Source organism: Herpailurus yagouaroundi, unplaced genomic scaffold (genome assembly GCF_014898765.1).
Source record: "Herpailurus yagouaroundi ecotype Mexico unplaced genomic scaffold, PumYag 77, whole genome shotgun sequence".
In the NCBI taxonomy this organism is placed as follows: Eukaryota; Metazoa; Chordata; class Mammalia; order Carnivora; family Felidae; genus Herpailurus; species Herpailurus yagouaroundi.
The window spans coordinates 7,098,411-7,111,769 of NW_024412388.1; the positions used below are offsets into that span (position 1 = coordinate 7,098,411).

The 13,359-nt window shown below is 45.3% G+C and overlaps 1 protein-coding gene across 2 annotated transcripts in view; it reads left to right on the forward strand.

The window, feature by feature from the left end:
- Window positions 1-5,026, forward strand: part of NMNAT1 (nicotinamide nucleotide adenylyltransferase 1) — a 24,203-nt gene extending 19,177 nt beyond the window's left edge. For both annotated transcript variants that reach the window (XM_040460698.1, XM_040460705.1), the window contains exons 4-6: window positions 1,241-1,424; window positions 3,966-4,108; window positions 4,452-5,026. In XM_040460698.1, coding sequence (XP_040316632.1) covers window positions 1,241-1,424; window positions 3,966-4,108; window positions 4,452-4,852 — 728 coding nt within the window. In that variant the 3' untranslated portion in view covers window positions 4,853-5,026. The remainder of the gene's footprint in view (window positions 1-1,240; window positions 1,425-3,965; window positions 4,109-4,451) is intronic.
- Window positions 5,027-13,359: the final 8,333 nt, after the last annotated feature.

Below are 13,359 nucleotides of genomic sequence, written 5' to 3' on the forward strand. Positions count from 1 at the left end.
CTAACCAAACAAACCTTCCTGTGGGAGGTGCCCTCCCTATACCGGGAGGAAAGGAGCATCCTTATTACTAAAGGCAAATCGATGCCTAGAAGAATCTAAACTAACAGGCCTTGCTAAATTTCCCTGAATTTTGTGAACGTACCTCAAACTCTTTGCCCTACCATTTTTCTCTACAACTGTCCACTCTTCACCAAACCTGACATAAAAATACCCAGGTTTAACTGTTATTTCCTTAACGAAGGTACCACGTAACATAAGCCTTCTATTAAATAAATTTCTGTGTTTTTCTTTGTCAGTTTAATTTTTATTTTTTATTATTTTGTAATGTTTTTATTTATTTTGAGACAGAGACAACATGAGCAGGGGAGGGACAGAGAGAGGGGGAGGCACAGAATCCAAAGCAAGCTCCCGGCTCGGAGCTGTCAGCATAGAGCCCGATGCAGGGCTCAGGCTCACGGACTGTGAGATCATGACCTGAGCTGAAGTCGGACGCTCAACCGACTGAGCCACCCAGGCGCCCCATTGTCAGTTTAATTTTTAGACTCAGCCAGGGACCCAAGGAGGGTCAAGGAAAATGATTTTCTCCCCTACATAATATATTTTGTAATGTAAAGGATCATGCTATAGGCTGATAGATAGATGGACGCCTGGGTGCTTAAACTCACCAATAATCCTAATAATTGGGGAACGAAGATAAAAAACGAGGTCTAGTTTGCCCATCACATGGACAAAAATGTTCAAACTTGATAATGTCAAGTATCAGAAGTTGAGGAGAAATGAGCTCTCGTATACACTGTAGGTGAACAATACCAATTGATTAAGGCTTTTTACGAGGCAATTTGGCAGTATCAAAATTTAGATTCTGTAGGGGGTGGGGAATTAGTGATGAATAGGGACAGTTTCAGTTGGAGAAGGTGCAAAAGTTCTGGAGACGGATGGTTGGATGGCTGCAGAGATGTGAATGTGCCTGATGTCCCTGAGCTGTACAGTGAAGGCAGTCAGCGTGGTGAATTTTATGTTATGCCTGTTGCACCTTGTTTATAAATGAGTGGATAGATGGATGGATGGATGGATGGATGGATGGAAAGAAAGAAAGAGAAAGATAAAGAAAGAGAACCTAAATCCCTTTTCTGAAACCCCAGGGGGCGGGACTCTGTTATAAAACCAGAGTGATGATAATCCTTCCTGTGTGTAAAATCTGACTTGTTACACCTCGCTTCAAATCTGACTCTTTATCCAGGAAAATACAGAGTCATCAAAGGTGTCATCTCTCCTGTGGGCGATGCGTATAAGAAGAAAGGACTCATCTCTGCCCACCACCGAGTTATCATGGCAGAACTAGCCACCAAGAATTCAGAATGGGTGGAAGTTGACACCTGGGAAAGTCTTCAGAAGGACTGGGTAGAGACCTTGAAGGTGCTAAGGTATTCATGGTGAGGTCGGCTTTGTCAGTCCTGCGGGAATGGGCTGGGCCTTTTTGCCTTGTGTCAGTGTGGCCCGTGTCTGTGAATAGAACACGTTTGCAAACCGTGACCAGGGTGGGGTGGGCGTTTTCGTGGGCTGTGCTGTTCCTGCAGGAGGTTACGTCTCAGGTGTGGGGCGTGGCGGCTCCTTAGCCTTCATGTCCTTCATCGTGTTGTTAGATGTTTGCGTGCTCGTTAGTATTGCACCTCTGTGGGAGACAGCATCCACGGAGAAGCCTGCCTGGCTTAATCGGTGCCCCGAATGAGAAAGGCAAAATCATAAGAAGACATTGTTGTCGTTAATCTTCTTAAGTATAAAAGAGAGAGGCAGGTAGGGGCTCCTGGGTGGCTCAGTTGGTTAAGCATCTGACTTTATGATCTCACTGCTCATGAATTCGAGCCCCACATCAGACACTGCTGACAGCTCAGAGCCTGGAGCCTGCTTCAGACTCTGCGTCTCCCTCTCTCTCTGCCTTTCTCTCTCTCTCTCTCAAAAATAAACATTAAAAAAATTTTTTTAAAAGAGAGAGGCAGGTAATTTAAACAAGAGAAGCCATGGTGCCTGGTCGTGGACAGTCCTGATTTTGGGTGTTGCTTCCACGACGGCATACTGGGTTTGTCCCAGATCGCTGTGCTCATACCTTAGAAACATTTCCCGTTAAGGATTCAGAAACTAGAGTGAGCAACAGCTAATTAATTATTACTTAATGTTATCTTTCTGAAAAACCTTTCCGTCTAATGTCAGTTCTTAGAGTTCTGAGCCTGCTGGTTCCGACCACGTCAGTTAGGGTTTGGACAGGAAATAGAGACCACCTTGATCGTTTTAAGCAGAAAGGGATTTCGGCGCTCGTGCAGAAGTGTCAGAGGGCTGGAGGAGGGCAAGTCGGGTTTGTTTCAAGGTCATACCTCCTTTAGCTGCGGTGGCCATTCAGAAAGCGGCTCCTGTCCCTGCTCCCGCAGATGCGGCCGTTAAGCTGTCCCAGTCTCCTGAAGTTGGTGACTGGACAGTGGAATACAGGATCTGGCCACTGTGCTCACTCCGTGAGAGGTTGCTTCTCAGGCTCCACAGCCCAGAAAGATGGCCTGTGCCTCCCGTCTTCCTTCCAGCTCTCTTGTGAGCGCACCCCGTCGGTGGAATCTCTCTCACGTGAGAACCTCTGGGAGGTGTGTCCGGGGGAAGATAGGACACCAGGCCAGCAGAGGCTATCTGGAACGGCAGCTTATCAAGAGGAACGGCTTTTCAGACTTGGCAGGGAGAAGTCAGCCCTCTTCACTGGCCAGAAATTCTCCCATCAGATACCAGCCTTCTGCATCCACGACCTTACCCAGCCCCCTCCCTGACAGCCTCGCTGTCCGCTACATATTAACGCAGCTGCTCGAGAGCGAAGGGAGTTAGGGGCACAGGACACACTTGGCTCCCCAGGTGTAGCTCATGTCGGATAACCGCACGGTTGCAGAGCACTGGGCATCCTGCTGCCGATCCAGAACAAGGCTGCCCGTGAGTCCCGCCTGTGGTCCCTTCCTTCTAGGCTTCGGGCACTTGTCCTCTCTAGGACCTTATCCTTGGTGTTGTGGCTCTCCACTACTAGGTGAAGCCACACTCTTCAGCGGTCAAGAGTGTGGGCTCTGGAAGCAGACTGCTGGGGTTCAAGCACCGGCTCCGCTACCTATAAGCTAAGTGACCTTGGGCAAATTAGAGTTCTCTCTCAATCGGGATAATGAGCAGTTCTGATATAATGCTGGCAATAAGAGAGTTGCTTTACTTTTTTTTTTTTTTAAGTTTTATTTATTGAAGTAACCTCTACACCCAGCGTGGGGCTCAAACTCACAACTCCAAGATCAAGAGTCGCTTTTGCGACTGAGCCAGCCGGGTGCCCCAATAGAGTTGCTTTACAAAAGCCAGAGCATTCACTCAGGTTGTTACTGAATGCCTCCTGCATCCCAGGGAGTCTGCCAAGAGCTGGAGTTACAGCTCTAAGCTTTCACTTCCCTCCATTATGGGAATAATAATAACAATAACGATATTTATGGCATGGGATGTTGGGAAGATTTCATCAAATGATCCATGCAAAGGACTTAGTGGAGTGCTTAGCACGTAATAAATAGCTAATGTTAACTCTTATTATTGTGACACACACATGAAGCTTAGAATAGTAATCGCTACCATCTGTTGTGTTCCCAGGATCTCTTTACTTTCTATGCCCGTTAGCCAGTCCCCGGGCACTACTGGCCAGCCTCCATGCTGACCCGGAAGTACTGGGTGCTGGTCAGCATCCATTCTGACTGATAGGCCTTGGGTGTACCTGTGGTTTACATGTTCTTTTTTTTTTTTTTTTTTTTTTATTTATATATGAAATTTATTGTCAAATTGGTTTCCAGTACATGTTCTTAATATGACACAGCCTGGACCTTGGGCCAGAGGCTCTAAGCCATCTCCAGAGAGACAGTATTCTGGTTGAATGTTGTGAGAAGAGGATGTTCTACTGCTTTGTTGTTTTCTAGACACCATCAGGAGAAACTGGAGGCCAGTAGCTGTGATCACCAGCAGGACTCACCTAGGCTGGAGAGGCCTGGACGGAAAAGGAAGTGGGCTGAACAAAGACAAGATTTTGGTCAAAAGGAATTGCTAGAGCCAAAAACAAAAGGTCTGTATGTTTTATCAAGACTTACCGACTGGAGTGGATAAGATTCTAGTGCCGAGCAAGCCCCCTTTGTATTTTCATTTCATATTCAGGATGCTTGGCTGCCTGGAAAATGCCCCTTGTTAGTTTTGGGACCGGAGGGAGGGAAGGAGAGGAAGGAAAAGGCACCTTGAACTTACTTCTCCTGCAGCGGTCCTTAACTTTTGCAGTTCCCAGATCTCTTTTGAGAATCTGATTCGGATCAAAACTATGAACCCTCTAGCCAGAAAAACACATAGATGCATTCATTTTGACTCAGGGAGTTATTAGCAAAGCAGACCCTGAAGCTGTGTTTTCTTCTTCCCAGATGTGCCAAAAGTAAAGCTGCTGTGTGGGGCAGATTTATTGGAATCGTTCGGTGTTCCCAATCTGTGGAAGAGTGAGGATATCACCCGAATTGTAGGAGACTACGGGCTCATCTGTATTACTCGGGCTGGAAACGATGCTGAGAAATTCATCTACGAATCCGACGCACTGTGGAAACACCGGAACAACATTCACCTGGTAAATGAATGGATCACCAATGACATCTCCTCCACAAAGATCCGGCGAGCCCTCAGAAGGGGCCAGAGCATTCGCTACTTGGTGCCAGACCTTGTCCGAGAGTATATCGAAAAGCATGACCTGTACAGCCCTGAGAGTGAGGAGAGGAATGTTGGGGTCGTCCTGGCTCCCTTGCAGAAAAACACTGCAGAAGCTAACTCGTGACTCCTGCACTTTGGACTTGTCTGTTGGGAATGTGAAAGAGTCTGGGTGTTAGTGACTGGGAAGAAGAATCGTGATCCTGTTTCATAAACTAAAGCTTTTTAAAAGTTTGGTAAAAATCACCAGTAGATGAAAATATGGTTTGTCTTTTTTTTTTTTTTTTTTAAATAGGGCTTTTTTAAAAAAAAAAAAAGATGTTTATTTGGAGAGAGAGCGAGCAGGAGAAGGTCAGAGAGAAAGAGGGAGAGAGAGAATCCCAAGCAGGCTCCTCACTGTCAGTGCAGAGCCCAACATAGGGTTCGATTCTGTGAACTGAGATTATGACCTGAGCCAAATTAGGAATTGGATGCTCAACTGACTGAGCCACCCAGGCACCCCCACGTCTATCTTTTTATTAGAAATTGTCAAAATGGATGTTTTGAAGATGGTCTTTTTTTTTTTTTTTTAAAGAATGTACAAATCCTTTAATCTTTAAAACAAGGGATTAGCAGCACTAAAACCAGAAGACATTCAACTGTACTAACTACAAATAAGTCAGAAAGGACCTCTCTGGTCTACCACATAAGCGGAGCAAAGTGGGAAAGCAAGAGTCCATTTAAAATCTTAACTTCAGGGGCGCCGGGTGGCGCAGTCGGTTAAGCGTCTGACTTCAGCCAGGTCACGATCTCGCGGTCCGGGAGTTCGAGCCCCGCGTCAGGCTCTGGGCTGATGGCTCAGAGCCTGGAGCCTGTTTCCGATTCTGTGTCTCCCTCTCTCTCTGCCCCTCCCCCGTTCATGCTCTGTCTCTCTCTGTCCCAAAAATAAATAAAAACGTTGAAAAAAAAAATAAAAAAAAAATAAAATCTTAACTTCAGTTAGAAAGGGAATTAACATTTTATGCGTGCCCATTTCTAGGCATTCTTCACCGAGGGGGGCCAAGGAAACAATTCTTAAAGTAGTGATCGTGTAAAATGCACCGCGGATCGGTCATCTTCAGCTACGCAGGATACAGGTTGTGAATATGCCTGGCAGAAACCGTGCTCACCATTCAGACTCTCTGGCACACGTCAGAAATTGGCCACTTCAGCTCTGCCAAGACGCACCTCCCTGGAGCTTTACCTTTGGAGGCTGGGAGAAAGGCCCAGGCCCTCAGAGAGTCAGAAAGGTGCACAGGTGTTTCTGATGCCCACCAGAGGCAGAGAAACAGTCTGGGGAAGGGAATTGCACCCTGTTTCATAAACTAAAGCTCACAAGTTTGGTAAAAAATCAGTAGTAAATGAAAAGGTTGTACATTATGTGTGTTCTGTTAGCACGGCCTCTCGTGGTTCTGTTCGTCTGCCCTTTTGCCGTCTCTGCAGGAACAACTTCAGAGATGTTATCATGCTACCTGGAACAGAGAGGACCGTGGAGAACGAGGGATCCTGTTCAAGGGTTTTATTAAGTGTCCGTGCTCTTAGCCGTTCTTGACAGCTTAATAATCAAAAGATGAACGAAGGTCCTAAGAACATGAGAAATGCCTCACTGAGTCAGCTCAGCGGTCCTTCTGGCTCAGAATCTCGGAAGAGCACTCTGTGATCTCACTCTAAAATTCTCTGTTGAGTTTCTCAAGAGCCCCTCTGTTCCTGCTCTGGCCCACCGTGAACCTGCCATGTGTGAATTTAAGCAGTAAAAGGGTCTACTTTCTTACTCTTTTTCTCATCCTTTTGTCTGGATTTTAACCAAAGTAGAACTCCCAAATAATAATCGAAGTCATAGTTTCTATGTTACAAATGCAAGCTTGTTATATATAGTTTGATGCATTATGATTTTGTGGAAATTTTACCAATTGGTAAAGCAAAAAAGACCAGAAATAGCTTTTATAGAGTAGTTTCATGTTGCATGAAAATTATCCTGTGATAAAAAGTTCAATTTCTGATGCAAATACAATAATTTACCTTTTTTTCAATTTATATTTTATACCTACACCATTCTAGATGAAGGATTAATAACCCTGCCAAAGAAAAATACAGCTGTGTGGTTGTACAGTCAAGTCTGAATCCACAGTTCGAAAAGGGAAAATATTAAAGCTGGCAAACCAATAAAATCTTTAAAAGAAAAAAAGAGAGGGTGGGGAGAGTCCCTGGCTGTCCCAGCAGTCAGTAGAGCATGTGACTCTTGATCTCAGGGTTGTAAGTTCGAGCCCCACGTTGGGTATAGAGATTACTTAAAATAGCATCTTTTTTTTTTTTTAATGTTTATTTATTTTGAGAGAGAATCCCAAGCAGCCTACACACACGCTGCCAGCACAGAGCCCCACGCAAGCCTTGATCTCATGGACCATGAGATCGTGACCTGAGCTGAAATGAAGAGTTGGTTGCTTAACTAACTGAGCCACTTGGGCACCCCCCAAAAATAAAACCTTAAAGAAAAAACTGGCCAACGTACCCTACCGCTACTTATTCCTTTCTTTTCTTTTTAAGTGAGAGAGGGCAAGGTGGAGGAGAGGAGCAGAGGGAGAGAAAGAGAATCCCAAGGTCCTCGCTCAGCATGGAGCCCATCGCAGGGATCAGTTCCACAATCCTGGTGTCACAACTCACGCCAAAATCAAGAGCTGAACACTCAACCGACTAAGTCATCCAGCCGCCCCTGACTTATTCTTACTAAAGCCAACAGGCCAACTTCACAAAGACCTTGAGGGGTGCAGAGCCTGGCACCAGTAGGGTTCAGTCTCTCTCTGCTGAAGGAGTGGTGGGTTAGAATCTCAGACCACAGAGATGAAGGTCATTTCTTCCTCTCCTTGACTTTTTGGAGTTGAGAGTTGAAGCAATATTGAAAAATAACCGCCTAGAATAGATGAAGCTACCGAAATGAAACTTAGATTTCTTCTGGAAAACCACACTTAGTCCATCTGGTATGGGTGCCAACTGCAGAAAGATTCCATTGCCAGAAACTTCTCTTTTATTCTGTAGAAACTTCTCTTGTAACGTGCCTTCCTACCTAGAAGTGCCCAGCCTGCCCAGTTGTGAGAACACTGACCTCAGGATCCACTGGATAAAAATAAAGCGTTTGGGAGCCTCCCAGGAGACTTGGTAATAGTGAAACAAGCCTGTTGTTGTGCTGTTCATGAGTCGATACCTTTGTACACAGAACGACCTGCTTCGCCTTTTGTCCTAGTACCAAAAATGCTGCTAACCCCACAGCTTCATAACATAGTTTTGGGTGACCTCCAGGGGAGAATTTCCTGTTTTGATAATGGAAATTAGAACAATGCACTTCACAGGGGAATAAATACTAATTGTTGTGACTTCCATCGAGGAAGAAGAAAATATGCCACTGTACTTCCTATCATCCCTTTTTCCTAATTTGCTTTTGTAACATGAATTTTGAGTTTAGGAAATATGTGAAGCTGGTATTTTTGTGTTTGACGCTGGTGTTTATGATGTGTCGTGCTCCTTTACTCCTTACGTTGTATAATTTGAATGCAGCAAATGAATAAAAGTCCCTTACTGGCTGAATATACAACATACAGAGGGATTTTTGTTTGTTTTCCTGTTTAGGGGACAAGTGTGATAAGAGGCGTGGGTTCTCCTTGATGACCAAGGTAGAGACTGAGCCAGAGGGATGATTTACGGTCATCTGCTTGATCAGAGGATGCGCTTTCTCTTTTCGCCACCCTGAGGGTCTCTGCACAGGGTGGAAGGAAGCGTTTCCTCAGGGTCAGCGTGCATGGTAGTGGTAGGATTGCTGATTTTCTTTTTTCGTTTTGTTTTGTTTGTTTGCTTGTTTTTAAGATTGCTGTTTTTTCTTACCCCAACCTCTGCTTCACTTCCGTCCGAGCCCAGAGGCCACTATATTGTGAAATGGGCTCCTTTAACGTTTACTTCTGGGTGTCACAGGACGTCCCCTCCACCGCCGTGCTCCTGCCTGCTCCCACAGGCCTCACAATCTGAAACATCCTCCACGGCTTCCATGCAGCTGTGAGGATGTCCAGTGTCTGCCTCTGAAATCTGTATCTAGTTTACCAGGTAAACTCGTGCCATTTGAGCTTCATACTGCCAACACTTCCTGTGTGCTGGGTCTGTGTGAGTCCTAAAGAAACGAGGCACAGTTGGGTGCTGTGTAAATGATAAACCCAAGGCCTGATCAAAGCCTGTGCCCCTCACGCCTTTGTGTCTTATGTAGCACACTACTTTTTTTTTTTTTTTTTTTTTTAATTTTCAAAGTCTATTTTGAGAGAGAAAATCCCATTCAGGCTCTGCACAGTCACTGTAAAACCTGACTTAGGGCTCGAACCCATGAACCGTGAGATCATCATCTGAGCCCAAATCAAGAGTTGGGCACTCAACTGACTGAGACACCCTGAGGCACCCGGTAACATACTACTCAAAGAATAAAGTTTTAGCCAAATCCTTTTTTTAAAAAATTAATGTTTATTTTTGAGCGAGAGACAGAGTGCAAGAAGGGGAGGGCAGAGAGAGAGAGAGAGAGGGAGACACAGAATCTGAAGCAGGCTTTAGGCTCCAAGCTGTCAGCGCAGAGCCCAATGTGGGCTCTGAACCGTGACATCATGAGCTGAAGTTGGACACTTAACCACCTGAGCCTCCCAGGAGCCCCTTTTGGCCAGATCTTGACATTTTCACCCAGATCTTGACATTTTCACCCATCCTAAGTGGAGGAGTACAAATAAATAAAACTTTAACCATAGGATAATCTGATGGTGATGTGTGCTGTGTTCTCTCTACACAGAAGGACTAAGTGGAACCCGCCCAATGTTAGCCAAGTGCTTGGAATAGGGGCAGTGAATACCCAGAGGGAGGAGGTGATAGTCACAGTTCACTTTCTTTTCAGAATTGTATTTAAATCCAGGTTAATTAACATATAGTGTAATAATGGTTTCAGGAGTAGAATTTAGTGATTCATCACTTGCATACGACACCCAATGCTCATCCCAGCAAGTGCCCTCCTTAATGCCCATCGCCCTACCCACCTCCCCTCCAGCAGCCCTCAGATTGTTCTCTGTGTTTAAGAGTTTCATGGTTTGCCTCCCTCTCTGTTTTTATCCTATTTTTCTTCCCTTCTCCTGTATTCATCTGTTGTGTTTCTTAAATTCCACATAGGAGTGAAATCATACGATATTTGTCTTTCTCTGACTGACTTATTTCACTTAGCATACTACCCTCCAGTTCCATCCATGTTGTTGCAAATGGCAAGATTTCATTCTTCTTTATCGCTGAGTCATATTCCATTGTGTATATATGCCACAACTTCTCAGTTGATGGACATTTGGGCTCTTTCCATACTTTGGCTATTGTTGATAGTGCTGCTATAAATATTGGGGTGCATGTGCCCCTTTGAATCAGTGTCTTTGTATCCTTTGGATAAATTCCTAGTAGTGCAATTGTTGGGTCGTAGGGTAGCTCTATTTTTAATTTTCTGAAGAGCCTCCATACTGTTTTCCAGAGTGGCTGCACCAGTTTGCATTCCCACCAGCAGTGCAAAAGTGTTTCCCTTTCTCCATATCCTCGACAACATCTGTTGTTTCAGAGTTGTTCATTTTAGTGTAGTTTGCTTTTAATCAGCAAAAGCAAAAGAAAGAAAGAAACCGCCCAGATGCCCATTCCAGCACCATAGTGCCACCCTGTAGCACTATTGCAAGACAGAGCAGAAGGTTCTGTTTCAGAGGTAGGTTTTGTACCAGTCAGTTGACTGGGGCAGGGTGGGGCCATTGACTCTCAGAATCTCTTTCTGTAAAATAATGCAGTGATCTCTGGGGACCTTCCAGCTCTGAAATGCGATTGACCCAGTGGGGAGCTGCCACCTGTCCCTTCTCTTGTGTGTGAGCAGGAAGCATTTCTGGGAACACTGTTAAGACGTGAAGTGCCAAGGGGAGCACACAAGTTCGGGACCATCTCTGCCACCAGGTTGCCTACAGTTAGGAGGTGAGAAACACAAGACTATGTTTTGAGCATCAGCAAGCATCCAGAATCCCTCCTGATGGTTTCCTCAAAACGAGCACACTAGGGCCCTGCAGGACAGGAAACCAGGATGGAAGACGTTCCCGAGGGAGCTCCTTATACTATAAATTATTTGTTATTTATCTGAAGTCCAAGGAGTCCTATTTCTGTTCTGCTTTTTGGGCTTTTGTTTTTCCAACCTTGGGAGGAACAACCTATGAGGAGGTACAGAGAATAGGCATGACATTGGTATAACAATTATATTAAGGGCTTGCGGGAGGACCAGAGAAGCAGAGAAAGGTCAAGGAAGAAAGGAGGGATTTTTAAAAAAAAAATCATTTGCCCAGGGCACTACTAGGCTGGCTCAGTTGGAGGAGCATGTGACTCTTGACCCTGGAGTCATGAGTTTGTGCCCCCTCTGCGTATAGAGATTACTTAAATAAAACTTTAAAAAATAAATAGGGACACCTGGGCGGTTCAGTCTGTTAAGCGTCTGACTTCAGCTCAGGTCATGATCTCACGGTCTGTGAGTTTGAGCCCCACATCGGGCTCTGTGCTGACAGTTCAGAGCTTGGAGCCTGCTTCGGATTTTGTGTCTCCCTCTCTCTCTCTGCTCCTCCCCACTTACACTCTGTCTCTCTCTTTCAAAAATAAATAAACATTAAACAAAATTTTTTAAATAAATAAGCCAGGGTTGCATGAGTGGCTCAGTCTGTTAAGCGTCTGACTCTTGATCTTGGCTCAGGTCATGATCACGTGGTTTGTTAGATCAAGCCCCACGTGGGGCTTTCACGCTCACAGCGGGGAGCCTGCTTGGGGTTCTCTCTCTGCTTTTCCCCCACTGGCACCCACTCTGTCTCTCTCCAAATAAATAAACAAACATAAAAAAAATAATTAAAATTTTCTAAGAATAAAAAATAAAATATCACTTGTTCTGTTCAGTCTTCCCCAGGGTCTCGGGAACAACGGCTGAATGGAAAATCAGAATGAGTGAGAGCCCCAGGTTTTGATGGCCTCGCTGGCATCATTCACTCTGCAGCACAGCACAGAAGAGGGGGGCCCACTGGGATTTGTTTGTCTCCGCTCGTGGAGGCAAAGCCCCAGGTACCTTCTTCAAGGTAGATTCTTGGCATCCAAAGTTTCTCTTGATTAATAGGCTTTAAAAAAGGGGAACCAAAAACATCAGTGTCACCAAAGCTGAAGACCTGAGATTCTGGCCACACAGTTCTTAGTGAAAGAGGAGCACTCCTGGGGCACCTGGGTGGCTCAGTCCATTAAGCGTCCGACTTTGGCTCAGGTCATGATCTTGCAGTTTGTGAGTCCAGGCCCCGAGTTGGGCTCTGTGCCGACAGCTCAGAGCCTGGAGCCTGCTCCAGATTCTGTGTGTGTCTCTCTCTCTGCCCCTCCCCTGCTCACGCTCTGTTTCTCTCTCCTTCAAGGAAAAAAAAAAAAAAAATAGCACTCCTGAAGTAGTATTTTATTTAACGTTTGCTAAGTAGCCTCAGCAAGTTAAACACACTCAGAACTGAACTATCATTAGCTCTTCTGTCCTCAAACAGGTTTAAAAAGGCAAATAAGTTACTTAGGGAGATAAGAGTAACTTAATTTTATTTATTTTCTATGTCAGGGTATTTCCCACTGAAGCTCAGCTCCAGGTAGTCTGAACAATAAGGATACTTACACCCAGAAGTACAGACAGAGAGGGCAGGATCCGGGGTGTACGGATGCAGTGACCCAGTGGTGTCATCAGGGACCCAGGGTCTTTCCATTCCTCTACTCTGTAGGGCACAGTGTCCTAAGTCTGGTGTTCCTCGAGTTGTAGAACAAGACTTCCTTGTCCACATTCAAAACTGGAGAAAGGCGGGCTCCCCAGGGCTTTGTAAAACCAAAGAAACAGCTTTCCCAACAGGCCTATCAAACTTATCAGTATATATCCTTGGCTGAATCAAATTCATTGAAACCTGCTTGTCCTTAAAACCAATCACTGTCAAAGGAGCTAGGGTTTCTGTGATTGCCTTAACCTTAAACTCAGCCAGATCTTATGCTGGGCCCAGGCCAAGCTCCCTGATAGCAGTGCTTCCCTGCCCTAGGGAGTGGAAATATGGATGGCATGAAGTGTCCACAGTGTCCACGCCACTCTTTGTTGAACCAGTACCAGACTCCATTGGGACGTGAATAGATACACTGCAGGTGCCCATCATTGATTCCCATCCATTTGGGGTTTTTTTAAGTTTATTTATTTATTTTGAGAGAGACAGACACAGCATAAGTGGGGGAGGAGCAGAGAGAGAGAGAGAGAGAGAGAGTCTCAAGTAGGCTCTGTGCTGCCAGCTCAGAGTCTGATGCGGGGCTGGAACCCATGAAGCCGAGAGATCATATCCTGACCCAAAACAGTAAGACTCTTAACCAACTGAGCCACCCCCAACCCCCGCCATCTGTTTCTGTCAAGGAGGAGCAGTGTTGGTACATAGGTTGAGGACCCCGTCTTGGCTATAACTTTATGATTTACTTTGACAATATCAAATGAAGGAAAGAAAGGGCTCAAATTGGCTAAATAAATTCCACCTCTCTTTCCAGAGATAACTTTTGGTCCTCATT